Source organism: Macrobrachium nipponense, chromosome 43, assembly GCF_015104395.2.
Source record: "Macrobrachium nipponense isolate FS-2020 chromosome 43, ASM1510439v2, whole genome shotgun sequence".
NCBI lineage: Eukaryota > Metazoa > Arthropoda > Malacostraca > Decapoda > Palaemonidae > Macrobrachium > Macrobrachium nipponense.
In genome coordinates, this window is record NC_061104.1 from 11978227 (window position 1) to 11991884 (window position 13658).

The 13658-nt window shown below is 38.8% G+C and overlaps 1 protein-coding gene across 2 annotated transcripts in view; it reads left to right on the forward strand.

Moving 5' to 3' along the window:
- Positions 1–3050: 3050 nt before the first annotated feature.
- LOC135213534 (peroxisomal targeting signal 2 receptor-like) overlaps positions 3051–13658 on the forward strand; it is a 69071-nt gene continuing 58463 nt past the window's right edge. The window contains exons 1-2 of one of the 2 annotated variants that reach the window (XM_064247460.1): positions 3051–3182; positions 11048–11192. In XM_064247460.1, the coding sequence (XP_064103530.1) occupies positions 11072–11192 (121 nt within the window). In that variant the 5' untranslated portion in view covers positions 3051–3182; positions 11048–11071. Of the gene's footprint in view, positions 3188–11047; positions 11193–13658 lie in introns of both variants that reach the window. The other variant, XM_064247461.1, reaches the window with a different exon arrangement.

A 13658-nucleotide genomic window follows, 5' to 3' on the forward strand; every position in this document is an offset into this window, starting at 1 on the left:
CTTCAGGAGGTATTCTTAGTGGGTCCTCGGGTGTTACCTCTGCAAGTTGCCACGGTTTCCTGGGTGTGCAGTGTCCTGCAGCGTTTACTGTAGAAGGCTTTTGTGCCTTAAGGTTTCTCCAGGGTTTCAGTGTTAATGTTTTAAGTAATCAGGAAATTTATACTGTTTTTGTGGCATTATTTGTTAACCCTGCTTGTTGTATTTTTGTGGTCCATTATTAATTTGTTTCTATAGTTGTAACCTTATATTGCCTTGTTAACTATTTGCTAACTGCTCGTACTAAGGTTACTGTAATGATTGTAATGGCATATTACAGATCCTTTATGTAAAGTAATTATTTTTTCCCCTGCTTACATGGAATGTTTATTTTAGGTTGATTGATGTACTGTCTCATTCATTGTTTGTTAAAGATTGTTATAATGACTATTTATTTGCCTTATCTGATAACTTTCAGATTGAATTTTTTTTTGGCGTAAACCTTTTTGCTTTGCACTGATGCCTTTATGTAAATATTGTATTCAAACAATTGTACATTTTATATATAATAAAATAGTCTTAAGGTCTGTTTTGTATTACTTGGTTTTATCTTCCCTTGACAGTCTCAATTGCTGCCAGATCTTCAGTCCTGATTTTAACTTTTAGTTCTATATTTTAAAGAAGCTGATGAACCCAACAGTGGTTCATAACCATATATAATATATATATATATATATATATATATATATATATATATATATATATATATATATATATATATCGTGTAAAACTGTACTCCATGCACGAAGATATATATATATTTTCATCTGCGAAGAAACAATTGCAGCAGGGGGTCTAGTCCTTTTTGTGTGCGCGCGCGTGACGGACACTACATTTCCGTCCGCACTGCTGCCTCATATACAGCCATCTCTGTTCACTTCCCGTATACGGGCTGCTCTACGAGCAAGAGCCCGTGCTGGCACAAGGCCAGCTTAATCTTAAACAACAATTCACTTCCCCATACGGGCTGCTCTACGAGCAAGAGCCCGTGCTAACACAAGGTCAGCTTAATCAAAAACAACATTCACTTCCCAATTACGGGCTGCTCTGTGAGCAAGAGCCCGTGCTGACACAAGGTCAGCTTAATCAAAAACAACAACAATTCACTTCCTATACGGGCTGCTCTACGAGCAAGAGCCCGTGCTGGCACAAGGCCAGCTTAATCTCAAACAACATCACTTCCTAGAAGGGCTGTTCTACGAGCAAGAGCCCGTGCTGGCACAAGGCCAGCTTAATCTCAAACGACAACATCACTCCCTCCTACGGGCTGTTCTACGAGCAAGATCCCGTCCTGGCACAAGGCCAGCCTAATCTCAAACAACGACTATGTTCAATAAAGTTCCTACGGGCTGCTCTTGAGCAAGAGCCCGTGCTGGCATAAAGCCAGCATAATCTCAAACAACGACTATGTTCAATAAAGTTCCTACGGGCTGCTCTTGAGCAAGAGCCCGTGCTGGCATAAAGCCAGCATAATCTCAAACAACGACTATGTTCAATAAAGTTCCTACGGGCTGCTCTAGGAACAAGAGCCCGTGCTGGCATAAGGCCAGCTTAATCTCAAACAACTTAAATAAAGTTAGAGCTTTCTCCTTGTCTGATTCCAGTCCTCACATGTATATACTGAACGTGGCTGGTCTGTTTTAACTGCTTCTCTAATGTTTTCTAAGATAATCCCTGGAGTTCGCATGTGCTGAACACCACAGTCCTTTGAATTCCCGTGTGCTGGCCGACTGGATGTAGGAAAAGTACCTAAATATTCAACAACAATATAGGGCTGAATTGTCGTGTACGGATTCACACTGCATTTATTTATAAAAACAGTCAATAAGGTGGGCAATAAATTAACTAAAGATTTGGGCCAGACAACAATGGTTTTATTTGTTAATACACAATAATTAAACAAGTTTACAATTATAAAACAAACATATCTCACAGGGCCGTTTTGGTTGTCTCGTGGGCCGTTTCAGTTGTTTCGTGGCCATTTCGGTCTTTTCGGTCGTTCTGGTAAATAGTGAGACCCGACTAGAGAGAATGATAAATGAGTCTAAGCATAAACTGTGATCACTGTTTTCTGCATGATCCCGTGTGGCACGATGGTTTTGCTAAAAGCCTGTTTGTTCTACCAGATCTCCTATGTGTTCAAACCATCGTACACATGCTTGGCGCTTTGTTTACGAGTGTAATTACACCAATTACACTCATATTTCTAAACAACGTAAGATTGATGTTCTGGGGTACGATGTCTTTGTACTTAATTAGCTACCAGTGGTGTTCTTAGGTTTAAATACTACCCGGACATTAACTTGGGGATAAAATTCCTTTATAAGTTTTAACAGTATCTTTACATTAATAGGAGCATTCTTATTACCACAGGAAAAAACACAGTAAAATAACAAGGCTGTATTGGCTTTTGAAATATAAACAATAACTTTTCTAACTGATTGTCAACACATGTAGCCCATCTATGAAGGCAATAATAAAACCGTTTTTATGAAATATTTCTTATATAAACTGAAATTCTGAATGAAGACTTCAGTAACGTGAACAATGATAAATTTAGGGGTTACGAGTTTAGAGACTAAATTACGTTTACCTATAAACTATAAGGATGAATGAGGAAAATTAAGTTGAGCATAGAATTGTTATCCTTCTCTCGTATACGTTAGTGTAATTATATGACTGACACTGGTTTATATTGGTTATAAAGAGTCCTGAGCTTCACACCAGGCCCTATATTCTCTTTCAAAATTTTATCTTATCCAACCAATTAAGCTGAGACGTATTATGGACCCACACAGATTTCAACACATTTCCCTCATTTTTCAATGTTATGAAATGAATATAAACCTCTTGGACTGCATATATTATTATATCCTACGCATGTGGTTAATCTCAGTAGTGTTTATTATTATTATTATTATTATTATTATTATTATTATTATTATTATTATTATTATTATTATTATTATTATTATTATTATTATTATTATTATTATCATTTAATATTTGTGTGAGCCAGTCAGAAAACTTGTCGAATCCCATCTTCTGAGTTTTAGGTGTTTTAAAGAAATCAGTGGAGCAAAGGTTTGTTTACAAATATCGTACCCAGGCCAAGAGATTGACGACCTATGTTACGCACTACCTAGGTAAGGTGCAGGATGGCTTTCTTTAATAGGCTAGCAATGGCTGTTCAGGTTTAGTTCACAATTTTCGTAAATTCTCTGGAAATTTCATTTTCATAGAAATAATAGGTTAACTTTAATTCTTCGCTGCTACCTAGCCCTAGGCTAGTACCTACATAGGTAGGCTACACGAACCTTTCCCTACTTAATTTTTCGGACCTCTTAAATAATAGGTAGGGTAAAAAACCGCATGGTACAGGGGTGGACCATGTACGATCAATGTGTACAACCCCAAGAAAAGTACATTATAACGCGTCCTGACACCGGAGTAGAGGTCTTTAGCTCCGTTTCTCACCAACAAGTCGCGTCTGATGCCCATTTCCGATGTCAGGACGCGTTATAATGTACCTTTTTGGGGTTGTACACATTGATCGTACATGGTCCACCCCTGTACCATGCGGTTTTTTACCCTATTAAGCATTGTGATTATTATTGTTGGTGCAAACCACTTGTTTTTGTTACCTTACCCTCATATAATAAGAAATTTTGGTAGACCAGCAGGAAACTGGTTTTAAAAGGAGTGAAGCTGTCGAAAATAAGTAGTAGCCTTATACCTACCACCTAGTACCTGGGTAGGTAGGCTATAGGCTAGGCTACAGTCTTCATGACATTAATAAGTAGCCTATGAATAAAAAAAACTCATCAGTGATCTTGCTATAAGATCACTGCCTAAAGACAGTGATCTTATAGCAAGCTCTGTTACATCTAACCTGACCTGGAGCAGTTAGTCTTTGAGGAAAAATACAAGGATAGCTTACATCCTAACCATTCTCTCATTACTATCTGGCCCAGCCTAGAGTAGGATGCTAGGTCTGTACCTGGATGGAGATGTCAAGACCTCATCCTCCATCTTAACTTGACATGGGTACAGTGGCATATCTAGAAATCTTTCATGGCTGGGCACTTAGGATTATCATTTATTATAATATATAGTATATAATATAATATATAACTTAGGTATATGGTATAGTGGTAGTAATTGTTGTTGTAGAGTTGTTATTGTTGTTGAAATAATCATTAACTAAGCAAATGTTAGCTACTAATTATGGTTTATTGAAAGAAAACAATGCTCTATTATTCATATCCAAAGGTGCCCCATCCTTAAATCCACCACTGCATGGGTGCCATGTAAATAAACAGTTCAGTAAAGAAATTCATACCATCCTGACCTAGCATGCTAGCTACTTGTCCCAAACTGTCATTTGGCTAGCCATGATCTCCCCTCCCCTCAAGCATTGCACACAGCAAATTTCCTACTTCAAGACTGAGAGGTACCTCTTGCCTCAGTTATGGTAATTCTTTGTGCTTAGGAAAGGCATTTATGGGAGTTCCAGATGGGTAAAGATTGGTTTAAATTAATTTTGCAATGATGTTTAAGGATTGCTCTTGCCATTGGAAATACTTATACCCAAGGGAGCATTTAATATAGAATATATATGGTGTTGAAAACTGGGAAGTTAAGAAAATATCTTTGAATAACTTCAAGAGAAATCTTGAAATTTTAACTGGGCAAAAAGTTATTTAATAATATGTAAGAGGAAACAAGAGATTGCCTAAATGGCTTGGTTTGGCATAGGGTGTTACAGGTGTCAATCTCCTTCCAATGTCTAAGAACTTGGACCAGAAAATCTCCTAAACAGTGATGGTGGTCTCAGAGAGTGATGTAAGCCTTCATATTTACATTGATAAATATATAACTAGTTATTCACATGCCCTATATATTTCATATGGAAAAAAATTCCAAAATGACCATTTTGATTATTTCTATTATTAAATTTGGTGATGGTGAAGAATCAAGTTTTAGCATTCATATATATATATTTATATATACATATATATATATATATATACATATATATATATACTATATATATATATATATATATATCTATATATATATATTAATGAGCAGGATATAGAAATGATGGAATCGGCGTTGTGGTTGGAAATGAATCACTGTAGATGATTAGGCTGAAATGTGTGTTGTGATTGAAAAAGTTATCCGAGTTAGAAGAAAATGAGAGGTGGTTTAGTGGTATATAGTGAGTATGTAATATAATGTAATATATATTATTAGTGATAGTATTTAGTGATAGGTGATGATATAAGGGGTATATAGGTATATGTTATATAAGTATATCAAAGTGGAATTTTAGGACTTTTTTAGAGGAGGTAGGAAATACCGATTACTATAGTAGTAGTATAGTAGTTAGTATAGGTATAGTAGGGAATTATATATATATATTAGATATATTATAGTATATATAGTAGTATAAGTGGGAATTATAATAATGGAAAGGCTTAAACTTGTTAAAAATTTACCCCTTGGCAAATGGAATATTCCTGTTTTGATTATCCACAAAGGGTTAAGTGCGGTGTAATTAAGCTTGGAAGTCGCTTCACGGCGGGATGGCAAAGTGAGGACGAAGAGGTTTAATCAATTTTGAGGAATTTTTTTCCATTGAAAGGGCAAAATGGTCCGCAATGTTTGGAATGTTTTTTCCTATAAGGGGCATGGAAATAACTACTAGTTGATGATTGAAGCATAAGTATCGTTAATGTGATATATATACGTATGATATACTATAGACAGTGGGTCCCCCCCCCCCGTATGTTCGCGGGGGATGGGTACCAGACCCCCCCGTGAATAGTTAGAACCCGCGAATGTTTAGAACCCCTATAAAAACGCTAATAACAGCCTATTTTGTTTGTTAAAACAAGAAAAACCCACTAAAAATTATCATACTTGGTTTTTTTAATAGTTTTATCACAAAAAGTGCATTTTATGATGAAATGCATCTAAAAAAACAAGTTACTATAGAAAAATACCGCAAATGCGCGAATTTTTCCACAAATGATGCGGGGAAACGTTCCCGAGAGAAATCCTTGAATGTGTGATCCGCGAATCTGGAGAACACGAATAAGGGTGGTCCATGTATATATATACATCATATATATATATATAGATATATATATGATATATATATATACTATATATATATATATTATATATATATATATATATGTATATAAATATATATATATATAATAATATGAGGGCCTCAGAACCACAGAGTTGTAAACGCCACCCCCACCAATATTGAGTTAGGCATACCAGTAGATTTGGCAATGTTTCCTCTGTCTATTTTGTTGCATTTCTATGCTATTCAGGAGTTTCAAAAAGGTCGAAATCCCTACTTGAGCATTAGGAATTATCGATTTTGTCTACATGAAAGAACGTTGTGTCGCGCGGAGGTTACAGCCTCATAAGGGCTCAGTTAGAACCACAAGGAAGTTCGTGCGCAGCTCAAGAGTGAGCCAATGAGAGCGCGCGTCACTAAGCGGGTAGTCAGCTCTAAGCAAATCAGCACTTTTCCCCATAAGGCGGCCGTAAGTGTCGGCCAATCACCGCACATTTTACATTCCCCACCTCCCCTTGTTTTCAAGTTCTTTAGCTGATGTACAGTATTTTCATGGCGAGTACAGATTAAAATATTTGCTTTTTTTAGAGAAGTAGTAGTGAATGTAGTAGTATTATTTTCTATAATTTTTTTTTTATTATTATTATGATATTGGTGATGATTATTTTAATGGCTAAAACATTATGATGATGAAATGTTATCATGGTCAACATCATCAATACTAATATTACCGTATTATCATTATTATTTGCTATTATCATTAATAATATTATTATAAATTTCTCCTATTATTATTATTATTATTATTATTATTATTATTATTATTATCTTATTATTATCAGTATAACATCCATGATTGCTATACCACGAAAGTATTTTCATGGTGAGTACACATTTTATTATTAATTATTATTATTGTCAATATTATTAACCAATATTACTGTATTACCATTATTATTGATATTATTATATATATTATTATTATTATTATTATTATTATTATTATTATTATTATTATTATTATTATTACATCTATTGCTGTTATAACACGAATATAATAACACTTTATTATCCTTTTACACATTTAATTATGGTTTTAAGTGCTGGTTATGAATAAAATATACACAAATGTGGGGGCTTAGGCGTACATTTTGAATGCTAGCGCACAAGCGCACCCCACAATTTTTTTAAATTTTCACCAAAAATTTATAAAGGGTAGGGCTATCATATGAAACTTAGTTTAAATCAATATCTTTCTTAGAAGCAGAGTAATGAATGCTAGACTTTGAGGGCAATTTACTCATTTTTTAAAAGTGGCATTTACCACCTTGTGGTTCTGAGGCCCTCTCATATATAGTATATATATATATATTATATATATATATATATATATATATATATATATATATATATATATATATATATATATATATATATGCACTCACCAATACTAGAAGAAGTAAGTTAATGGTATTGGTTAAGGTACAGGTAATAAAGTTCATTTAAAGCAGTGAATCAAATAAATTAGTGCTAATGCATGATTAATGATTGTAGTGTTTTTTTATAACTATGGGATCCATCAACCTTGTGCCCCTATGCCAGTTTGTATAGGAGTTACTAATCCCTTGCGCATTGTCATAACCAGAAACATAACATTTGCTAGTCAGATGTGAGTGTTCTTCCACCTCAGGAGTTAGCCTCATATATAAAAGGTGATAATTCTATTTCTGTAGAAACAAGTCCAAAATGTTCCATGCACAGTAATTTGTATTTTTCATAGTTATACAGACCAGGGCCTTTTATCATAATCTTATTTCAACCCTTGGAGGAATAATGGTTTGGAGGCGCCTTGCTGCGGGATAAGTGAAGCCACTCAGGTCACTGGCCACCATATTGGGACTGGCAACTTAATCCCTGGGTCAACCGTAGGTGCGCGATCTCGCGATGACTAAGGTGTCACTCAATTGTTTTTAGTTTAATTGAAGACTGCATTGTATCATATGGTTGGCCTTTACATCTTTTTATGACCTACAAATTCAGTCAGGATCATATTGAACTATTCTTTGGTCAAGTAAGAAGTATGGGAGGCCATAATGACAATCCAACTGCGAGACAATTCTCTGCTGCTTACAAAAGGCTACTTGTATGTACATAATGACTTTATGGTTACCATTCGTGGTAACTACTTGCCATTAGAGTCGGTGCCCATATTAACTGCTTCAAGCAGCATAAAGAGTAGTTTGCAGTAAGGCATGTAAATGCTTCTGCTTGAAGACGTCAAATTTTAGATGTTCAAGAAGCATATTCAGATGACAAGGAAGATGATTATGATTATATATTCCAAACCATTACCACTTGTCAAAATGTTCAAATAAAATAGTAGCTTATATTGCAGGCTTTGTTGTTTTTAAGTTAAAAAAGACTACAGTATGAGATCGTCATTGATGCATTAACATTAATTTTTGTCACACCCTCATCAAATTAAAACCAAAGGAAAATTGGTCTATCCATCAAATGATGTTACTGATATATGCAATACATGTGAAAAAAATATGAGGGAAATGTTGTCCTGCAACAAAACACTGGGGAGAGTTAACTTCCATAAATTAGTTAGTTCCGTATTGGCAGCTTACAGAGGTAAAACAATATTTTCATAGTTAGATTATCACATGTATGATACACAACCATTAGACAGTCACTTGCACTTATTGATTAAAGCAATAACTGAAAAATATAATTATATGTACTGGTAAGCAGATTACTGCTAAACTTCATTCGCAGGTCTCAGGAAAGTCACCAGATATATACTAAACGAATTCATTTTAGCGGTCAGTAACTCCTAATAGTAGGCGATAACAAACAGTAAGGACTAAGGAATTAGCAGACATAAAGTGAATAGCTTTAATTGGGCCAGTAATAGGCTATATATAATATATATAAGGTGATGAAAAAGTTTGTATTGCATTTCTGAGTAATAAAGTAAGGTATTATGTATGATGAAATAATTAACTATGTTCTTTAAAAGAATGATAAAATGTATTATCACTTCCGCCTCCATTTATGCCATGAAAAGACACATTATGAAAATAAAAGATGGGAAAAATAACTGAAGCATTTCTATTAATCCTTATGGTTTGGCTCTCTTTTGTCATTCCTGGGTGTGGCTGCCACGTGGTAGACTGGCTTCACTTTACTGAACGGTCTGACCCATGCAGGGCGTCTCCTAACCATTATTCCTCCAAGTTTCAACCACACCACGTAGTACCTGAAGTGAAGGGAAGAAATGTTAGTTCCTGATGCTAAAGGTGAATTCACCACCTACCATCGTTTAACTGTAGTATATCTTATTACTGAGCTTCAACAACCATTTTGAGATAAAACATATACTGTAACTAAAAAACTAAAATTGTTTAGCTTAACTAACACTGAGACTTCTGAAAGTAAATTAATAACACCTACTCCTACATTATTCCTTAGGATTAGCTAATACTGTACGTTTTTTACCTGTATTGTAGTTTTGGCAGAATACCTGATATTAGATAAAGAGAAATCATATGATGTGGCAAAGAAATTGGAAATTATGAAATGACCTTTTTGACTGTGCAATATTTTTTATTGCTTCACTGTTAATTATTGCTGGAGAAGCCAGCCATCCTTTATTTCATAGTATTGTAGGGTGTTACTTTGAAATTAATTAGGACATTCTCATTATGGCCAGTACTAGTTAAGTGTAAGCAGGTAAACTAATTATCGAGATACCAATATCATCATTGCCTTTTATTTCCATGGTCTCGAAAGGCATAATACGTCCTATAGAATTTTTTGACAAGTGTTCACGTTGCATACTGTAGTGACTAGACTTGGTGTAACATCATTATCTTTAATATATTCCATGCTAGAATTTACTATATTGTTTATAACTTTAAATAAAGTACAGGTACTATCCTACTTACAACCAAGTTGGGTTCCGACCCACTGGTTGTAAGTCGGAATGGATGTAAGTCGAACCTTAGAAAGTGGCCAACATACTGGGTAGGGTATACTATCAAACCTTTGCTATATAAGTGCCTACTTAGTACTGTAATGTAATTTACAATCATTATTTCAATCTTTTTACCATAATGTACTTCTACTAATACATTTTAATCATTTATGTAATAGTATATATTATGTACAATCAGGCATTGAGTTACAATGGGGTTAGGTTCTTGCATGCATGTCAGAAGTCGATTCTTACGTAAATTGGTTTGCAATTCAGTCTACAGTACAGTTAATACCAAATGATGCTGCAGATAGGGCAGGGTAACTCAAACTGATGCTGCCTGAGTGATGAGAGTTCTCATGCCTGAGTGATGAAAGTTCTCATGAGATGGCGCAGTGCCAAGTAACTCAATGGTCAACTGTCTGAAGTAAGGTTGTAAGTACGAGTGGTCGTATGTCGAGCAGGTTGTAAGTCGGATAGTAGTTGTAGTATTGTATAGAGCATACTCTAGATCAAGGTTAACCAAACAATTAAAGACATACACCTTAGTATTAGATTTTACCAGAACTGCAGTGTTGTGAATAGAGTTCATTAAATCTAGATTGAATCACTGATGCTGATTATCAGTGTGATTATCTAAAATCAGGTGAAATAAAAGCTGAAGGATTTAGGTTTGATTCATCTCTATCCAAAGCATGTCTCCAGCTTATGGAAGTGATAGGTCATCTGTGGTCTGCAGCTCAGTTCATGCAGCAATTCAAAGTAGTTCTTCTGGGTTGCCTTTCATACGCAAGGGTTACTTTCCTTGCCCTGGAACCTCCAATAGTTTCATCATTTGAAATTTCTTGGCTCCCCAACCAGTTTCAGATTAATTATATTGATATAAGCAGTATGATTGTCAACCTCAACATTTTCTCTGGTTTCAGGTACATGTGATAAGTACAACTGGAATGTCTGAATCACTGGTTCGCTTGGTACCGACCCCAAATTATCATGGATACAGTGTGAAATTCTGTCCTTTTAATCAAAATGTTGTGGCTGTTGCAACTGGACAGAACTTTGGACTTTCAGGTTTGATTTTTTTTTTTTTTAAGTATGTATGCAGAAATGTATTTGATTGGCTTGTACTTATGAAACATAGTCTTGGAAGACTTGAGTAAATAAGTGAAGCAGAGGATACATTAAATTTGTTTAAATTACGTATTGTAGTATTTTTCAAACAGTTATTAAATACGTAAGCCATGCTAATCATGGCATATGGGATGGTCCTAAGTCGACGTGCAATCATAAACTGTATAAAAAGCCATAACAATATTTATTTATACATAAAATCATAATTCACAGGATAACACTCTTTAAGCATTTTGTAAATAAACATTAACAGACATGAAAATTGTTCCGACACGGCATACAAACCTTCGGTCCTTTTACAATAGGAAGGTACTAGCGGCAGCTGGATAGGTCGTAAGCTTTCGAACAAGGGGTTCGGTAGTTAACTGCTTGTCCGACAGGCGCGCACGAGCGACTGGGAGGTAAACAAATCACTTTTGCTTTCGGCCTCACAGCGAGTGGACGTGTGTGTTCGACGCTCTCTGCCCGCTTCTCGTCGTTTGCTTTCCTTGAGTATTTGGTTGTGTTTGTGTATGAATCATCATTGTAAGTACAATCATTTCCTCTTTTTTCATCCATTGTGAATTATTGATCAATCATGGAATCTCCACGCCTCGCTACCCCCCGGAGATTGTGCCCGGGTACCGAAGGGCGTAAATGCGGTAAGTTCCGCTCGTTCCCTGAAATTGATCCACATATTTTGTGCGCTCGGTGTCGGGGACGCGAATGCACCCGAGCCGAGCCCTGTGAAGTGTGTTGTAATTGGTCGGAGGCGCAGTGGGGCTTGTACGAAGGTAGGAAGAAGCGAAGGCCTGCAAAGGAGTCGTCGGAAAGCTCTCCCGCGACTCCTTTGGTTACGGACACTTCGTCTTCTTTCCTGCCGCCCGCTCAGCTCCCACGTTTGGCGCCTTCCCCTTCGGGGGGGGTTTCTAGGTCCTTCTCCTCACCCGACCTGTCGAGTGTGGAGGAGGGCGCTAGATACCCCGATGTCGAGTTGTACTCTGGGTCCTCTATCCGTTCGTCTTCATCGCACGAGCGGGGTTTAGAGGATCCTGCTAATCGACCCACCTTTGCTTCCTCAGGTGCGGTTGCCGCGAAGGACGACCTCGGACATGTGTGGGCATCGTTGGGTCTGCAGGGCGTGCCGAGTGTCCAGGGGCTGCTCTACCATCTCGCTGGCTCTGTGGCGGTCACGCATGCTACGGTAACGACCACCACCACGACCCTTTCAAACGCCTGGCTATGCTTCACCTCCTCACCTGGTGTACCACCCCGCACGCGGTCTCTGTCACACCAACTACATCGGTGCAGGGGCCAGTCGCCGTACCACGGGGGAGTGTGATGCCGCCGCCTGGGTTTGCCGTGCTGCCGCGACCGGACTTCGTGTGCCCGAAGAGCTCGCCCCTAGACCTCCCACCAGTACCTAGGATGTCTGTGCCGCTGGTCCTTCCACCTGGACCGCCTGTACAGCCTGCCGTACCTGCCGTGCCTGCCCAGCCGCTGTTCACGGACGTGATGTTGCCGACCACTGCTGCCGTTCCTGTACCTGCTCCTGCCGTCTCCACTGCTGTTCCTGTGATGCCTGCACCTGCTGACGTTGTTCCTGTTCGTGGCGCCGCTGCTCCCGATGCCGATCTGTCGGACAGGTGCGTCGGGCCCTGTTGCTTCGGCAACAGCAGCCCCGGCTCCGCCCTGGATGACAGATCTGACATCGGTCCTGAGGAGGTTGACGAAGAAGAAGAAGAAAGAGGAGGAAGTGTCGTCGTCGTCTTCATCGTCTTCTTCGTCGTCGTCGTCGTCTGCCGCCTCTTCCCCTTCTTCTTCTAAGGCTCCCCCCGCCTAAGAAGAAGAAGGTCGCCTCCCCCCCCCCCCCTAAGAAGTCTCCTTCGGAGCTTCTAAGGGCCCGTCTCGCTCCGGTGAGACGGGGGGTTCTTCCGCTGGTCACCCTGCTCCTCCCGGGGCAGGACCCGTCTCTTCTTCCGCAAGGAAGAAGACTACGGGGACCAGAGGAGTGCCGGCTAACACCGGCACTTCCTCGCCTGCTGTTAGTGGTTCGACCACGGCAGCAGGGTCCGTCTCGGCCTCTCGTTCGCGAGAGGTACCGAGTGTACGGTCGCCTACCAGCGACCGTGCACTAGGAACCAGACCTCTGAGCCAGCTCAGCGTCAGGTTCACGGCACGGAGCTGAAGACTGGTGACAGCCGCTCACAAGCGACTCTCACCAGACCAGCTCTCGCTCTCAGCGGCGAGCAGCTGGCTAAACTCCGGGCGGACGTGGGGGACGGTTCCACGACCGGGCCACGGGCTGAGGCTGGGAAGAGGTCCCCTACCGGTTCGCCGGCACCGAGCCACGGCTTGGTACCAGCGACGTGACGCGCCGTGAGGATACGCACGTCTCACCGTGACAGTGGAGCTCGCTTCCGGTCG